This window comes from Ciconia boyciana, chromosome 1, assembly GCF_034638445.1.
Source record: "Ciconia boyciana chromosome 1, ASM3463844v1, whole genome shotgun sequence".
Lineage (NCBI taxonomy): Eukaryota > Metazoa > Chordata > Aves > Ciconiiformes > Ciconiidae > Ciconia > Ciconia boyciana.
In genome coordinates this window covers 28,843,758-28,862,571 of record NC_132934.1, presented here as the reverse complement: position 1 = coordinate 28,862,571, position 18,814 = coordinate 28,843,758, and the positions used below count along the sequence as shown (strand labels likewise).

The window sequence follows — 18,814 nt, the reverse complement described above, 5'->3', positions numbered from 1 at the left end:
TTATTTTACTGCTGCCCAGTGAACAAGCCAGAACCTAGACAGTACTGTACTTCAAGGTGTGCAAACATACTGATAATGTTTGTGACTCACAGATTTGTTTCTTGCTCTGTGGTATGTACAACAGCCAGTTTGCCAGTGATACAGTATGGAAGACATGAATTCTAGAGTGTCTCCTGAATAACCAGCCACTCATGCTTGCCTCTGCCTGTCCCATCTTCAAGGCCCAATCCCTAATCTCCTCTGGACATCATTTTGTAGTAAAGCTGTCTCACGGCTGTATTAATAGTCCTACCACTTCTGCTTCTCCAGTGACTTCTCCCTTTATCTGGGAGAAGTCCAGATTGTGGAGTTCCATGAGAACTTCTCTGCTCCCAGCTACACCATCCTGTCCCTCTTCTCTGCCATCTCTGGTGTTTGATTTCATCCACAACCAGTTCAGCTCAACTAAGCTGATGGGAACCTAATCAGTCAAAAGATGAATACATTTCTTCTGGTCTACTGAGTTGAACTGGCTACTCAAGGAATCAGAGAAGCACCAGAGGTGACAGAAGGAAGGTCATGAGACTGCACAAAGGGCAGCAGGGAGGGAAGGAGGAAGAAACAGAACTGCTTCTTTAGTCAGAAATGCCTGTTAGATATGATCAGTTGTCTTCTCTAATTGGTCCTCAGCTACGTAGGTACCTTTACTGAATTATTTTTTTAAGCACGTGAAAACCTTTTTATTTCTCCCCAAAACACACTTGTTAATTGTATGCAAGCCAATACACCATTTGAAGTCACTGGCACTATGTGGCTGTGTAAAGCTAAACACATAGGCAAACTACTTGTAGGACAAGGCCTAACAAAGACCAAATGCAGTAAGTGTATGTAAGCATCAACCTGTGGCTGAACTCACGCCTTTGTAGGCTCTTTGTCACAGGAAAAGGAATTAAGTTTCCTGAAAGCTTTTGAAAATTCTTTTTCATTTGAACTGAATTTGAAAATGCAGTTTGCTCTGATTCTTGATCTGTTCTTGAGACAATGTCACCTTTTTTGTAGTGAATACCACTCCTGCAGATCAGTCCTCTTGAGCCATGCTTTTCATCTGTTTCAGAGCTGGAAAATCTCTACACTAAAGGCCTCCAAGTCAAACATCAGAGTACAATGGCCAAAGTGAATTGCATGTGACAGACTCCACAGCTGCCACAGATATAAACGACGCCTTTTCAATTTAAATGAAGGCACAAATGTAGGGAAATGCTCTCCATGGATGATTTAGGAATATTTCCATCTGCTGGATTAGGGCCTAAACTTGTATTTAAATGGAGCTAGCAAGTGCTAGACTCATAGCAAAGTCATATTATTATATGACACCACTTAAGTCTGAAGAAGGATTAGAGTGCAGTAGAAAATCTTCCGGGACTGAAAAAAAGAGAAGTAGCAAGCCCAAGCAGGGTGTTTACTTACTCTAGTTTAGATAATTGTCCTAATTTTAATTTTTCTTACTGTATACTATACATAACACCAGAAACTATAAATCATTCCCACTGAGTCTAGTCCTTTGACAAGCTGTAAGTTACTGGGTAAGATCTCAAATGGGTACCTTTTTAGCTTGGGCTAAGAGTGGGTTTGATCAGTGATAGAAAAACCAAGAGCGTCTGATCTATTGAAGCGGCAGCTTGGAGACGTATGACCCTAATGACAGCCTCAATCCACTTGAGAGAAAAATTTCTGCTTGCAGAGCTGAGCCAGAAGATTTTTCAATGGCTATAAAAGGAGCCTGGTACGCAGGAAAGCTGATGATCAGTGCCTGTTTCCTAAGACTTAACAGACTTGCTTTTCTCAGATGTGGGTGGCAAGTATTGCAAGAGTCTGTAATTATGAACGTACACATAAGGAATTCAATTACCTATTAATGTTCCTTGGCATTTGTAGTCATAAAAGCATGATCTCATATACTGTAACTACTTTATTTCAATAGTGTTAGACATCATCTCTGCAAGCCTAGGCTGAAGTTATTAAATATACATTATAGCAAAAATTCGCTATGTTTCTATCCAGCTGGTACTTATGTTATCCCTTTTTAGACATTATATACAATCTCTATGTAAATTATTACTAATGGAAAATCTGAGAACTGCAGAGAATTTGCTGGAGCTCTCTTGCATGGGAAAGAAGCCAAACAAGTGCTCATAACATTATATTGTTAGCAGAGCTGTACAGGAAATTATTTCCCATCCCATAGTTTTTTGAGAGATCAAAAACTGTCTTTCATTGCATTGGAATGAAATGAAGAATGTTCAAAGTGAGAAACCTGACAGAAACACCCTTTGCCCTTTACTGAACTAACTACCCTTGTAGTGAAAGCATTCACCATGGTTCCATTTTTCTAGCCTGAGCCAGGCAGAGCAGGATCAGATAATGGTCTTCTGTAACTCATGTAAATACCTTAATCCTAGGTGAGATAGAAATCTTTTTCCTGTGTTCTCTCACTGTGATCACAAATTCCACTTCTAGTGTTTGAATTCCTGCACAAAGTTTTGATTTCAAAGAACTGGCCTGTTCTCATGACCAAAAAAAAAAAAAAAATTAAAACTCTTTAGCATAAAATTTCCAAATAATTCTAGTTTCAAAATTTTGCTACTGGACATTGAGAGACCTCTGACATCATTTTTAACAACAAAAAAGAGTTAAACTCATTGACTTAGATAAAGTCAATGCAGCTAATAGATAAACATCAAAATTTTTGGCTCTCTCTTCAGATGGAAAATACAAGTGTCTAGATAGCTGTTCCAAATAAAAGTAAAATATTAGAATCCAACAGAAATTATAGTAAGGAAAAACTGCCACAACAGAATTCCTAAAAAAAAAAAATCATATTTGCCTTTTGCTATTTTTTCACATCTTTAGGTGAGACAGCACCTCCCAGTACTGTCAAAAATGAAATCACAGAATGGTTGAGGTTGGCAGGGACCTCTGGAGGTCGTCTGGTTCAACTCCTCTACTCAAGCAGGGCCACCTACAGCGTATTGCACAGGACAATGTCCAGATGGCTTTTTAATATCTCCAAGGAGGGAGACTCCACAAACTCCCTGGACAACTTGTGCCAATGCTTGATCATCCTCACAGCCTCACACACCCTCACAAAAAAGTGTTTCCTGATGTTCAGACGGAGCCTCCTGTGTTTCAGTTTGTGCCCAGTGCCTCTGGTCCTGTCACTGGGCACTACTGGAAAGAGCCTGGTTCCGTCCTCTTTGCACTCTCCCTTTAGATATTTACAAACATTGATGAGATTCCCCCCTGAGCCTTCTCCAGGCTAAACAGTCCCAGTTCTCTCAGCCTTTCCTCATATAAGAGATGCTCAAGTTCCTTAATCATACATGCTGGCCTTCACTGGACTCTCTCCAGTGTCTCTTGTGTCTCTCTTGTACCAGGGAGCCCAGAACTGGACATAGCACTCCAGGTATGGCCTTACTAGTGCTGGGTAGAGGGAAAAGATCACCTCCCTCGACCTGCTGGCAACACTCCTAATGCAGCTCAGGATACCATTCGCCGCCTTTGCTGCAAGGGCAGATTCCTGGCTCATGGTCAACGTGGTGTCCACTAAAACCCCCAGGTCCTTTTCTGCAAAGCTGCTTTCCAGCTGGTCAGCCCCCAGTATGTACTGGTGCATGGGGTTGTTTCTCCCCAGGTGCAGGACTTTGCAATTCCCCTTGTTGAACTTCATGAGATTCCTGTTGCCCCATTTCTCCAGTCTGTTAAGATCCCTCCAGATGGCTGCATGACCCTCTGGTGTATCAGTCATACCTACCAGTTTTGTGTCATCAGCAAGCTTGCTGTGGATGCACCCTGCTCCATCATCCATTAATGAAGATGCTGCTTTCATCTGCCAAGCCAGTCATCTCATCATAAAAGGTTATCAGGTTGGTCAAGCATGACTTCCCCATGGTGAATCCATGCTGACTATCTTTTTGTCCTTTATGTGCCTGGAAATGGTTTCCAGGATTAGCTGGTCCATCACCTTCACAGAGATCAAGGTGAGGCTGACTGGTCTGTAGTTCCCTCGGTCCTCCTCCTTGCTTTTTCTGAAGATAGGAGTGACATTTGCTTTCCTCCAGTCTTTAGGCACTTCTCCCAGTCACCATGATTGATCAAAAATTATCAATTGGCCTTACAATGGCATCATCCAGCTTCCTTGGCAGTCATGGGTACCTCCCATCAGGGCCCATAGACTTACATATGTCCAGTTTGTTTGTGTATGTCCTGACCTGATCCTCTTCCGCCAAAGGTACGTCTTCCTTGCTCCAACCTTTCCCCCTGGTCTCTGGGATTTCTGAAGGCCGATATCACTAGTAAAGACTGAGGTGAAGACAGCTTTCAGTACCTCAGCCTTTTGCATGTCCTGTGTCACCAGGGCCCCCGCCCCATTCAGCAGCAGGCCCACATTTCCCCTACTCTTCCTTTTGCTACTTGTGTACTTAAGAACCCCTTCTTGTTGCTTTTGACATCACTTGTCAGGTTCAGCTCCAGGTGGGCTTTTGCTTTCACAAACGCATCTTTGCATGCTTGGACAGTGCCTCCATATTCCTCCCAGGTTACCTGACCCTGCTTCCACCTTCTGTACACACCCTTTTTATGTTTGAGTTTTGCCAGGAGCTTCTTGTTCATCTATGAATGAAATATTTATGGACACCTACTATACAATAAGCTTTTCAAAGAACAATAAGTGTTTGTCTGGCTTTACTTAGTATTTTTCTGATACCATATTTATAATTTTTTGATAATATAATTTATGATACATTTTAAGTAAGTGTTGGGGTTTTTTCGGTCTAATTTACCTCAATTAGAGATTTAATAATGCAGGAACCTTCTTCAGGTTGGCATGTTTCTAACTATTGATTTTGTGACTGGGACTGAAAAGTAGAGATGAATTAAAGAATTAGCTCCATTCTCCACTACATAATTTCTGAGTTATATCCAGTAAAGGACTTAAAAGCCTAAAAGTTACACACTATAATGCTTGGTTTCTATGCTAGGGCACCTAGAGCACATAGAGTTCATGGAGCAGTTCCATAATCCAGAACAGACTCCAAGCCATGAAGTACACTGAGCAAGAAAGGAACCACAGTCAGCAAGCAGCTGCCTCCCAACTTCTCCGAATCACCCACACTTGATAGAAAACATCTCTGCCTGTTGGGAAACAGAGCGTCCTCCTATCGCAGTTCTTTCAAAGAACAATGCACAGCTCATTGTTTCCTTTTGGAAGAGGTTTTTCTTTTATTGTTTTCTCCCCTACCCTCCCCTTCTCTTTCTGCCTCTAATACTGTCCACAAGGTGGAAGATACAGGTTCAAGTTCCTCTTCTGATTGAAGGAAGCTCTGATTTTCCCAGCAAGTGCCATAATCATGAAGCTACAGCACATCTTTCCACCATTTTGCTTTGCCACTGTTTCAAGAACTGAATACTCACAGGGACAGACAGGGAGAACAAGAAAGGCCATGGCTGTAGCCTGTGTTAAGGGTTCTTTGGATAACAAGTCCTCCTCACTTGTAAAACTGTAGGTTTACCCAATATCTGGTTAATGTAGGTCTTGGGACTGCATACCCACTAACTTAGATAGACATACTACGCTCTCACTCTTTCAGTAGACCTCTTTTTCTCTTCTGTACAGTGGCACTACTTCAAAAGCGTAGTCAAAACACCTCATTTAACTATGTAGCCAAAGTCTAGTAGCTAGGCCACAGTCCTAACAGATGGAAGATGCAGCTTGAATCCCCATCAGGCTGGGGAAAGCTTACAACTTCATACTCCGACTTGGGGGCAAGTTCACTATCTGCTAGGGCATTACAAAAAAAGTGGGGCAGAGCCCCTTCTTAGTATATTCTTTTAAAAAAGCAATAGCTATTACTGAATTTTGTAAGGATCTTAAATCTGTCTCTATTTCATGCATGGCCTGAAACTTCCTAACACATTAAGCCTCTGTGAAGAGTCCAATACAAGGAAGTTTAGTCTCTAGATCTTGAATAGACGAAGCATGAGACAGTTATCAAATTATTTTATCAATACTAACATTCAGACAACCTCAAATCTAAGTAAGCAAAAAGTAAAACAACTACCGTACAATGGAGAACTAAGTATATGCTTAGCTGGGAAGCAGATAATCAGTAATGCAGTAAGATTTGCAACTTTTGATTTAGGCACCCAAGTTCCCTTCTGTTGTTGTTTTTTTTTTTTAATTGGACCTGCCCCACAACATTCCATGTAACTTTCCTTTGTTTTATTCAGATGGGTACAAAAAGGCAAATGTTACTCCTTTCTCAAACTGAAATGTTTTGTGAAAACTAAATTAGTGTATTAAGCCACTTTGAGGCAAGACAGACTCCTATATTTATATTACACTTAAGATTATACTTACAAAAAAAAAATCTTAAAAGCACACAGTGTCATTAGTTATAGCATATGAAGCACTGAGTAAACAGCGCAACTAGAAGAATTTAGCTGGAAGCTAGTCTGAAGTATTTGCTTCAAAGTTTAAACAAAAGAACTGTTTATTAAATAACAGCTTTACTAGAAACAAATTTTCCGCATTGCTAAGCCATTATGATACTATCCTTTCTCTCATTTGAGGATGGACTTATAAATTATCTATATAATCTACATATCTAATGTTTGGAGATATACAGTTACTCCAAATGCATTCATCGTCATGGTATCTGAGCGCAAAGAAAATTGTAAAACCAGGAAGAAAATCTGACAGATTGTCCATTCTTCATTGTCTATGTTCCCAGAAGTGTGTATGGTAGAACTATTAGCTTTTTCCCACCTTCTGCCTGTTGTCTCCATGAAGGTTATTGTGGGAAAATTAATGCTGGGATGCGCCTTGCTCTTTCTTCAAAAAGTAGTTAATATTTGAAACAGGCATTTGATATTTCCTAGACAGTTATGAAAAAGCCCAGCTCTGTGCCCTCGCACATTTCAATGCTGTGTGCCTGGCAATTTCAGAATCCTTAAGGGGAAGAGCTATACAGGATCACATTTACAGAATAGGAAGTTATTTCTGCCAGACTAATTAAAGTCATAGAAAACACAGAAAAGAGTTAGAATCTTAAAATGCATTCTTTATTGATCCAGGTCTCAGAGGAAGTGTGTTCCAACAGCAATCTGCTGGTTTGCAAAACAGAAGTCTTATATTACTGTCTGCATTTTCCATTACATACATGAATTTGTAGGCTTCATATACAAATTCATAGGTAGGAAGGCTGTTAGAGTTTACTGTATTTTGGCACTAAATTACACAATTGAAAGATGCACAAATCACAACCAGAGCATCTCCAGCTCAAGAGGTTCAAGAAAAATATAAGCAAAATAAATTATTATTAACCCAGCAGTGTCATAGCTTCGTAGGGGAAAAAAAAAAAAGAAAAATTTAATGATCAAAACTATGATTATGCTATTATTCTCAGGGAGATAAGAATAAGCAAAATAGACTTAAATCATACAAGATTTTGTTTTACTTTTTTTAGCTTCCTAAAATGAAATAGGCTTCTACATCCATTCCCGTATGAAAAGCATATAATGAGGACTATGATACTTTCATTTCTTTGCTTAGCACAGTCAAAGGTACCTAACAAGTCTTTGCAGTTACTGGCATTTTTCACTATTACATTATATCATTTGACAGCACATTCACGGAACAGAAAAAATCTCCTGCTTAGTCCTTTGATCTTAGTCTGAGGAAGTTATGGTATTCAAACTATATTGGTCCCAGGCATACCGACATTTCAGGCCCTCTAACTTCCCCTTGTCTTTCACCCCCAAAACCAGCAGGAAGGAACCACTAAACTAAAGCAAGCAGAATGAGAAAAAGAAATTATAAACAAAATTTCAAAGCCAAACAAACAAAATTCAAGCAATAGCCCTTATTATTCACCTCTCTTTGGAACAGACACACAGTGAGCACAGGAGCATTACCTGATGGTCTATGTTCTCTCATTTTTTCTAATGTTACGGCTTGAGACCATCCTCTCTTAGTTTTGTATTGAACTTCTTGGTCAAGGTCTGCTGTATAGATTAATTGGTAGGAGCGGTTGGCCCATGCCATACACCGTGATGCCTGTTCCAGCAGAAAAGTCAAACAGAATTTTGCTTTTACCTGTTAACAGACAACAAACAGACCTAGACTCATTTTCACTTTGTTGCAAACATCTTCCAACAAGTGATGGCAGACAAAAAAATTAAACACTGAAAGAGAAGTATATTTGGCCTCTGGGAAAGAAACAAAATGACCTAAGACTTACTTGAGAAAAGTTGGTCTGTGTGGAGAGAAAAGATTAGATTCTGCAGACAAATGACAAAATAATCTACCAAATTATTCACCACCGCTGCCTAGGGTAGCTATAAAGTCTGTATGAATGTTTGTTGCTTTTTCCAAAGATCAGAAGAAATACAAAAGAAGAAAATATTTATGGAAGTATTCAATCCTGCAACAATTATTGTGTCATTTTATATTACATATACATTATATATAAAAAATATTTTATATTATCAGTGACATCCCAGGACTGATCATGTGCAATAAGACTGGGATCAAAGTCTGAATTTTTTTCACAATACTCATCCAGTGCCAACAGGAGAAAAAATTTTTGTTCGGTTCAATGAATAGACAAAAATCACTACTGTGAAATGCGGTAACACATGATGAGGTCAGGTTCTGGACTGTCAAAACCTCCTGAGTGAATTCAGGTGGAAGCAAATCCACCCGGGCAAAACGAGTAATTTCCTCCTGATGTAGCGGAGGCGAGAGGGAGCAGAATGGGCCCACGGAACTCGCACGGAAGAGCAGTTCTACACAACCTCGCGGGACCGGGCCGGGCAGGTCAGCAGCGGGGCCCTGCCCCAACCGCCGCAGCCCCTGCCCCTGCCGCCACGTCCGCCGGGGCCGGCCCAGAGCCCGACCCCTGCACAGCAGCCCCTCTCCCCACCACCCCCTTTGCAAACGGGCACAACCCACGCTCCTCCGCCGCCTCAGCGAGAGCCCAGCCCCAGCGGGGTGGCATTTTAACTGTTTTTACACAGACGTGCCCAGCCTCTCCCCAGCACAGCCCCAGCACCAGGCAGCCTCCTGGGCCGCCAGCAGGACGGCGGAGGCTGGGACCCGGCCCCTGCGGGCACGGCACTGTCTACAAGTCGCTGAGGGAACCGCCCCGGCAAGGCGAGGACTCGCCCGCTCTCGCCTCCGCCTCCCACTCATGTCGATAAATCATTAGCGGCCGAGATTTTATTTTTTTTCCCTCCTCCGGGAGGCACGGCGTTTCCAGGCGTCTGTACTCGAAGGTAAACCGCCGCGCCAGCAAATGCCTTCCCCATGACCGTATCCCCGCCAGGGACGGCTCCGAAGCCCTGCCCGCCGGCAGGCCCCCTCCCCTCCCCTGCGCTGCCGGCACCGGGCCGGGCCGGGCAGGGCAGGCGGGGCGGGCAGGGCGGCGCGGCGGCGGCGGGCGATTGGCTGGCGGGCGGCGGGCGGCCGGGCGGGGATTGGCTGCCGCCCTGCCTTTGTTCGGCGGCAGCCACTGCCGCAGGGCAGCGGAAGTTTGAGCGCGGCGGCGGCGGCTGCTGCTACTACCACCGCCACCTCCACCTCCTCCACCACCTTGGCTCTGCGCACCGCAGCCCGGCGTCGCCGGCCGGGAGCTGCCTCACGCCCCGCTCCGGAGCACGGCCCGGCCCGGCCCGGCCCGGCGGCAGCATGGACCTGGAGAGTAAAGTGAAAAAGGTAAGGTGGGGGCTGCCCGCTGAGTAACCTGCCCCGCCGGCCGGCGGCGTCCGCCTGCCCAGGGAGTGGCGGCCGCGGACTGGCCTCGCCGCTGCCGCCCGCGGCGGGGACTCCGCTGGAGCCGCGCCCCGAGCGCTGGGGTCGGCCGCGGAGCGGTGCGACCTCCCGGCGCCCTGCTCCTCCCGCTCGGGCTCCATCGCCCCCTCTCAGAGGGTGAGGGGGCAAGGTGAGAGGCAGGCAGAGCCGCCTGCCAAGGGACCGCCTGCTGCCTCGCCCTCGAGCGGAGCAAAAAACTTCTCCCCTGCTCCCGGCGCTGATTAAGAGGCTGCGGCTCTTTCTCCGGGTAGCCAGGCGGGTACCCCCGTCCTGTGTGCAAGCACTGCTGTCTTTTAAGTAAAAGCATGTGTCCCCCGAAGGAGCTGTGGTCTAATTGCGTTCAGGTGTGTGCTCTGTGTGTGTAGGTATGTGCGAAACCTAAATTACATGCAACCAGAATGCTGTTCGTGGGTATGCTGAAGATCAATTTCTGACCTTTGATGTGACTAGCCCATTACAAATGTGCTGTCAGCGTTTGTATGGATTACCCTCCTGAGACAGAAACTTAGGGTTTGGGGTTTTTTAAGGCATATTGACTAGTTAGTTTCGAGTCAAACTGGCAAGCAGTGAAGGATAAGTAACAGAAAGTGATAAGTAATCCAATTGTATTAGTTCTCTTTCCAAAACTCGCTATTTAAAACTTCATATGTAAAACTGATTTCATGTGGGACGCACCTCTGAATCTTTGCTTCTAGTGCTTCTGCAAATTAAATTCAGCACTTAAGCAATGACTCTTTTAATAAGAACATCTTTATAGTACATGTTAGGAGGCTACTTGATAAAGGCAGAAGGAGCTTTGCATATGAACATGGGTTAAATCTGTATGTAACCCTCTTTGGTATATCAAAACTAGTCTTTTGAAATGTACATTGTATGGACATGTGTGGTATGTATTCCTGAATTGTTATATTTAAGGGTAGTAACTTGTTTTAAAGTATGCGTATGTGCTTTTGTATACCTGTATGCTTTTCCAACTTGCAAGCTAGTAACTGACCCAGATATGGAAGTAGTTGTGCAGCGTGGAAGGCTACCCATTAAGTCAAGGCTGAATCCTATTGAAGCAGGTTAGCCTTGAGTTACAGCTTTCTCTGAGTGATATCACCATGTGATGATGTCACCTGGATGAGGGTCCTGGTTTGGAGAAACTACATGTCTCATTCCTCAGTCAATGTTAGGCTATCAGTGTATAGATGGGTGTAGCTAAGTACTGTCACTATCTTCAGAAGCTAGTCATGTGCACAGGGTTGTCCCCTTTGTGTGACTTCTTGTATGTAATGAAAACAAGCTTCTTGAGTAGATTTGTTTATATTTTCTAAGCATGTTTTAAAACTTAAACTTGACTGCGTCACAGAGCTTGTTCACTGAAAGGTTTTTTTGAACTCCAGGAGGGGAGAGATGCATATTTGTGCAAGATAGAGCATTCCTATTCAGAATTTCTTCATTTAAAGAGAAAATAAATATTTGCTGTGAAATACTGATAACTGATAGTGGAGGCTTGGTTTGAGTGAACTTGTAGTTGCTGAACATCCACTTTAAATTGCACTGTAATTACTGGGTAGTTGTGTGTGTTGTAAGTTTTATCTGACTATTTTTGTCATGCTTTTCTTTGGTCATCTTTTCTCCTTCATCAACTTCAAAGATTCCTGAAGACTTTTCTGAACCTGCTCAAAGAGATGCAGAAGCTGGTGCCACAAAAGAAACCAGCAAAGCTCTGTTTGTAGAAAGTAATTTGTATTTTCTATTCTGTTCAGCTTTATTAATACAGTGAAGAGATGTTTATGATGTGAAGAACTTCACGTTTTCTCTGTTTCTACTATATGTATGTTCAGGAAACTACTTCTGTTCTTCCTCTGTCTCCCCTCCCTTGTTCATATCTCCTCATCACCTTCTTTCTCTTTATAACTTGGGTGAAGCTCACTTCCCAAGAGAACAGACAAGGATCTGTGACAAGTCAATGCAGGGAGAACTGGGAAGCTTTGCTATGTACCAGTGTGTTTGGTACTAAATCCTTTTCTTTTTTGACTATTGATATTTACTTAATCAAAACTTCTTCAGATCTTGTATACCGCAATGAATGAATAACAGTTCACATCAACTCTGCAAAGGTTGCAGGTCTTCAATCTCTCCATCCTTTCATTCCTATTCTCAACCTGTTTGTTTCCTTATCTTTTACTTCTGTCTCTTTGCCAACTTCCCCCTTTCTTGAAAGGTGGAAGAACATTCTGGGAAGTTTCCAGTCAAGTTTACCAAAACCAGTAAACCACTTGGCCATTAAGAGAAGCTTGCCTTTAGGTGGAGATGGCCCTATCAGATTTTTAGTCCATCAGCAGTAATGGATTACTTAACCACACATTGTGGTTCTCACCCTGTCTTTGTCCTGCACCCTGGGTCAAAGTAATGTGAATCATTTCACAAAATCTGCTTGCTACCTTATGTTAACTTTTTCTTTTCTAGTGACTTGTACCTATTTACTGCCTGGCAAATGAAGGTAAATGTTAGGGACTAATGAGTGGCTGACCTGCCTGTTGGGTAGAAGTTTCAAGAAGACTGAGCAGAAGAAAGCAGGAATTGCCACGTTGTCCCCAAATAAGTTGCCATTCCCTTACTCCTCTGAACTCAAAGTCTGAGTTTAGAAGTTGGCTGTTCTGTAAGCCTAGTATTCCATAGAGCAGAGGGAAATGAATGCCCAGTGGAGCAGGGTGTGGTGTGGGGGCTCAGATACCCAGCTGATACTGTAAAAGAACAACTTTTTCCCCCACCCACAACTGCTAATGTATAACTGCACAGGGTAAAATAATGGGGCTGTTTTCTGCTTCTAGAAAACTCAAGAGATAAAGTTTCCCAGGTGACATTTCTAAGACTTCTCCAAGTGTCAGTAGTCCATGAGTCTGTTCTTCAGTTGTGAGCTTCTGCATTGTCTCTCTGGAAAGCTGCCCTTGGCTTTCAAGGGGCTGGTACTGTACTGGAGAAAAACATGCACATATACATGAATAGTGCATTTATATCTATGTGTCTGGGTTTGTATGAAGAGAAAGGACACTTCTGAACTGGCTCAGGAAAGACTGTTTTCAGTGTTGATATCTTTTTTTTTTTTTCCCCCAACATTTAACAGTTCTAGCACAGTTCATGTGACAGGAATTGCCTCCCCTCTGGTACAAGCCCACTAGGACTGAAACAGCCTACCTGTCCTTCAGCAGGAAGCACTATTGTCCCACCTGCCACAATTTCAAGCCCATCCTTTTAGCAGCCAATAGCTTATATATTTGCTGTCTTGTAAGAGAAAACCAGTTTGCAAGAAACACAAATTTCACACTGCATTTTCAGCACTGAGAATATATGTGCAACATGTACATATATACGGAATAACGTGTAACTTTTTTGCAGTCAGGTCACTGTGCTTCTTAAAAATGTAAAATAACTCTGGCATATATTCTGGCAGTGAATAGTGTGGGAAAATATAGTTGCACCACAGTCTTTTTAGCTACAATGTAAACCCCAAGTCCAATTCCTTACTGTCTGTTACACTCTCCCTCTAAAGGAGATGAGGAGTTCAAGGCTGACTGTACAGTTTTCTCCTTTTTCTTGGGAGGAATTGGATTTGCTGTTGCATTTGAGGATCACTAAGATAGCTTTGTATATAAAAAGAGATTGCATAACAGAGCTGAAGCCTAAAAACAGTAGCTCCAGCTTGAAAAGCACTTGTGCAACAAACCGACCACTATTTCTCCCAAATACAATATATGCTGTGTTCTCCAACCTTGCTTTGAGGGTATAGGAAAAATGAAGATTTAGTGCTTTTTGTTGAAGACCCTGTTGGAACAAAGTTCTGCTAGTCTGGATTCCTGCCCTGTCTGTCACCTCCCTGAACTTTGTAAAATGAATCAGCAGGTCATGGTCCTGCTTTGCAGTCCTGCTGGCAGCATCGTCTTGTGCTTCACTAGAGAAAAGAATCTGGCAGCGAGTCTGCTGGGTATAAGCTTTCACAGTATAATACTTCCTTTATGAAAGGAACTTTGATTGCAGTGGTGAAGGGGCAGGGGAGTGTTTTGGGGGGAAGAGGTGCAACTTCTTGAATGTGGAACATCTGCCTAGTTTTTCTATGGGCGTGAGACTCGGTTGTTCTGTTACAGTGGAAAACCAAACATGGAGTGCTTTAGACATCATTAAGTCAACAACTGTAATGCTCTTTGATAAATGCATGGTGAGTAAAGTATGTATAGGGGCAAAGTCAACTTTTTCGTGTTTTGCAAAGCATGATTTAGTACTATCTGCTGGGCTACGCTTCCTGTTGATGTCACTGTTTGTTTTGGTGTTCCTGCCATGGAAACCCAGGATAGTAGAGCGCTTTTGCTGTTCCTTATGTATAGTACAATCAAGGAAATACAAATCTATTCATGGGTGAGTTTTGCCTGCAAGAAGTATGAAAACAAGCATGGAGATGAGAGGTACTACTTGAGTTTTGTTAACAAGGAAACTGAGTAACTGCTTCCTGCATATGTTGTGGTGGGATTTTTCCTCTCAAAATATTGATGTGAATAGTTTTCTGGAACACCTGTCTGAAGGCACACCCCTAGTTACTTTTTGTCTGTCATTCCTGGATATCAGCTTGGCAAAGATGGCAAGGCTAAATTAAACTTTTTCGACTTTTTTTTCTGGTGAAAGTACTCCCCAGGTGTTTGACCTTAAAATATCATTAAATGCCTGAATAGCAAACCAAGAATCTCCATGGATACAGGGCTGCATGACTTCTAAGATTAGGTGAAACTTTCCTTAATAAGCATAATTTATATGTCAAGTATTAAACAGTGAGATGGAAAACTAACTTTAACTTAAAAGTATTCTGTCATTAAAGGCACAAATGTCTGTTTCTGCAAGTGTTCCTGGAAATAGAAGAAATTTTCTTCCTTTTCTCTAAGTAAAATAATAATAATGGTGAGTAGCAATTGTGAAGGAAACTTTATTTGTAAAAATTGTTTGAAACCACTTTTTTTTCTACCTCAAGCAGGTATACGGAACAATTCTTGCAAATGAATGGCTTCCTCCTAGCAGATACCGAGTTTACAGATGTAATGGGATGGATGTAAATATATATATTGTACTGTAGTTAATTGTATTTTTATAATCTCTTAAATAGATATACATGTTTGGAGTGTATATATAATATACATGCACACATACATTTGTTTTATATAGGGTGTATATGTAAAAAACCCCTAATACATACTTTCCACTAATGTGAAGAGTTGGTGAGGTTCTTCTAGGTGCTGGAGACCTGCGGGAATAGTAGGGCTGTGAAGATGAGATCTTGTCACGCCTGTTATCTAGGATCTTGGACTTGGTCAAATGAATAGGGTCAAGAGTCAAGGGAGTAAGGAGGCCTCTGTCATGACAATTCCAGATTACATCAGATGTAACTGTACTCTGGTACTGCCGTACGTGTGTTTCTGGTCTTTTTGTTTTTTAAAGTCTGCCTAATCCTCCTTTTGTATCTTGTTTTCAGTCTGAGGCTGTCTAGCTGCAGCTTCTAAAAGCACTGGCTGAAAAAAAACATGCACTTTCCTGCATGACTAAAGTTCCTAATAAGTGAATATGTAGATTTCCATGTCTGCTTCTGAAAACCTAATATTAGAAGATGCAACTGTTGCTGATGTCAAAACAAAATACACAAGTATTGTGAAAATGCCTCTGCAGCATTGGGTGATGGATAGTGCTGTATTGGAGGTTTACAGACAGTGTTATAGCATGTGTCAACTGCATTCAAACTTAGGTAGCATAATACTGGACTTTGTGAATAAACACCACTTGTTTTCTGTCCAGCTGAGATCTTTAATAGCTGTTAGTCTTTTGGTAGTAGACTGTATAGCAGTGTCTTGAATATTTATATTTTAAGCTGTCTGATGTTTAGTTGAAGACATCACAATAAAATAAATTCTTAGTACTTCTGTACTATCATAGACTGCTGCAGCTCCTTGGTTTATTCTTCTGCCCAGATCGTCTTTCAAATATTTTTCTTGGGTGCAACCACTTTTTGGCATCCTTCTTTCTGTGCAAATGGACTTCCTTACCCAAGCTTCTACATCTTAATCCCAGTCAACTTTTCCCTAGATCTAAATGCATATTTAAAAAAAGCTAGGACAGACTTGCCATCAATTTTAATGGACATGTTAAATAATAACAAATATAGAGTGGTCTGTGGGATAGTGCTTTTCACTACAGATGAAACTTTTTTCTCTCTCCTCATACAGTGTCTCTAGTCTTATAAGAGCATTGTCTAGATATAATCATGTCTTGTGTTTGGTGTTTTTTCATTCTGGAATCATAAGAAATAACATAACTGTTCTGTTTTTAAAGTTTAAATGCTGTAACCTATTTTAATTTCCAGTTTGTTGTGTTTCCCTACTGGAGAAGACTTCTGCTGGTACAGACAGTGATACAAGATCAGGTCTCAGCAATAAAGCATGCACAGCACATGAGATTTCTGGTGTGTCTTGTTCTCACGTTTTTTGGGGTTGTTTTTTTTTGCACACTTGGCTTTACCTTGACTTCTTTGGCAGTTCCTAAGATACATTAGGATATGCCAGAAATCCATTCTGTTGTGCTGTGCTGGTCTTTTTCTCAAGCCTACATTGGAAATGGGAAACAGTATCACTTGATGTGGCCCCTGAAATATCTAAATGGATCAATAGTTAGGTAATCATCAAACCAGAAGATCCCTGGGATTTCATGCTAAATCCAAGAACAGCTTTAGCATCACTTCTGCCCTTGAAGCACTCAAGGGCACAGGAGAAAAATCTGCAAAAAGGACAGTGAAGAGGATTTAAGTCTGTTCTGGGACTCACTGTTAATTATCGCAGCCCACTAATGACAATTTTCTCACTGTATAGCCACAACTCTTCAAATTCTGGAGAGGTCTCAAACAATGGAATGACTTCTGGTCTTCTGCAGGGACTAAGTACTGGTTTTGTGTCTTACTGTCTGGGGCAAGGTGAAAGAATAACGCAGCTCACCTGTCTGGTGGTACAGGAGTCCCCTCAGGGGGAGGAAGGAAAAGGAGCCAAGACCCGAGTTAGCTCTAGTCTTTTGGTGGGACAAGAGGTAAAAGAAATCTTGTGGGAGGCAGACCTAGAAATGCCAAGTGGAGCTTCTGCAGTGGTTTTCTTACCACTGCACCCCAGGGGCTCCTTTGTAAAGGGACAGGAAGATCGGAGCAGCTAGTTTTATTTGAGGGCTGTATTTCTGCTGGGTGTGATGACTATTAAATGGTAACTATTAAAATAATTAAAGACTTCCAGTGGAACTCTGTCAGGATAGTCTTAATATTGTTTGTGTCCAGCTGCTTAGTGGGAAGGAATAGAAAAGAGAATCGGACTCTAGTCATGGTACAGTGATAATATGAGAGACAGCAGGCAGAAGCTGCAATGTGAGAAATTCTGCTTAAACATATAGATTTTCTTTCCTCTGTGTGGTCCGATGTTGTAATGGGCTGTTGAATCTGCATCTGGACAAGGCCCTGGGCAAATCTGATTTCATTGCACTTGTTCTTCATGGGCATTTGGGTGACCTCCAGAGAGCCCTTTCAACTTAAAATAATATATGCTTATTAAAAGCAAGTAGAGGCAAGCTTTAAAAACTACTGCTCTGTCTTATGCTTTAATTCATCTAAGATTTCTTAGGGCTTATCTTTGTTTTTCCTGTAACCATCAACAATAATCTTGTTCTGTGAGATTACACTTTAACTATTAAAAAGCTAATCCTCCATTCATCACAACATTATTTTTTTTACCAGCGCTGTGAACTGTAGCACAGTTCATTCCACATAGGAACTAACTTGTTAAACTTATCCATATTTTACCACATAAGAGAAACTGTAGCTGACAAAATATAATTGCGTTTATATTGGCCTGCAGACTAAACTGGCCATCTACCTCTACATGCATAATCTATTTGTCCACGATTTATTTTTTTAATAGCATCCCATGTGGGGAGGTGTTTTGTCTGATGGTCTGTGAAATCTGCTGTATTTACAGAATACAAATTCTGAAATTAGTATTCTAAAATTGCAACAAAGCAGGACTTCAACATTTGCTGGCAGGTTTAAATTAAGAGGAGGGAGACACAGGATTTGTTGTACTTTCATTCTTGGTCATGTTCAATAAATTTAACAATAAACCCTTCTGATAAGCCTATTTCTAGCAACTGCTGTGTTTCTCTTGCCCATCTGAACAAACTATTAGACACTTGAATTGGACCATTTGGGTTTTTAAGATGACATAAGCTTCTACAGATGGCTCTTTAATGTAATGATAAACAACTTTTGACACCGGATTCCAGTCTGAACTGAAATGGGGCAGTCTTTCAGTAATTCTCACGTAGCTGTAACCATTTAAAATTATTTGCCCTTGAGGACTATTTAATCTTGAAAGCAGCATGTGATGGAAGATCTCAGTCATTTATATCATCTTCCGTACTCAGACTATTTAAATCTGTATTGCGTATGTTTGTAATACCAGATGGTTTTGGATAGCTTTTCCTGTAAAATGAAAATTAATGGCAGTAGGAAGGCAGGAACCTTCTTCTGGCAGTATTTCAGCTGACCTATCTGTGCCACTTCTCCCATAACTCCATTTATGGGGAACACGGATTCCCTCCTGTTCTGAGACATGCGTTCCTGCTCCAGTGTGTGCTCGGCCTGCTCCGTATCTCCGGGTGCTCCAACACGGAGACGGCTGTGTCCTTTGGAGTGCTTAAACATAGGCGACAGCAGTGAAGAAGCACACTGCAGCTTTAGGCTCTCTGAATTTCCCAAATTACAGCAGAATTTGCTGCTGATGAGGAAACAGTCACTTCTGAGGCTTCCTTACCGCTGAAACGGGTCCTGCTACAGTGCTGCGGAGGAATATATGACATGCACTGACTGTTAGATAGCACACAGTGCTTTTGAGTTTGACTATTGTTATTTTATATCTT

At 41.9% G+C, this 18,814-nt stretch overlaps 1 protein-coding gene across 1 annotated transcript in view; it reads left to right on the top strand.

Moving 5' to 3' along the window:
• The first annotated feature begins 9,599 nt into the window (after positions 1-9,599).
• The window catches only part of TES (testin LIM domain protein), a 29,070-nt gene continuing 19,855 nt past the window's right edge, over positions 9,600-18,814 (top strand). Inside the window, exon 1 of the mRNA XM_072861595.1 lies at positions 9,600-9,751. Coding sequence (XP_072717696.1) covers positions 9,725-9,751 — 27 coding nt within the window. The 5' untranslated portion in view covers positions 9,600-9,724. The remainder of the gene's footprint in view (positions 9,752-18,814) is intronic.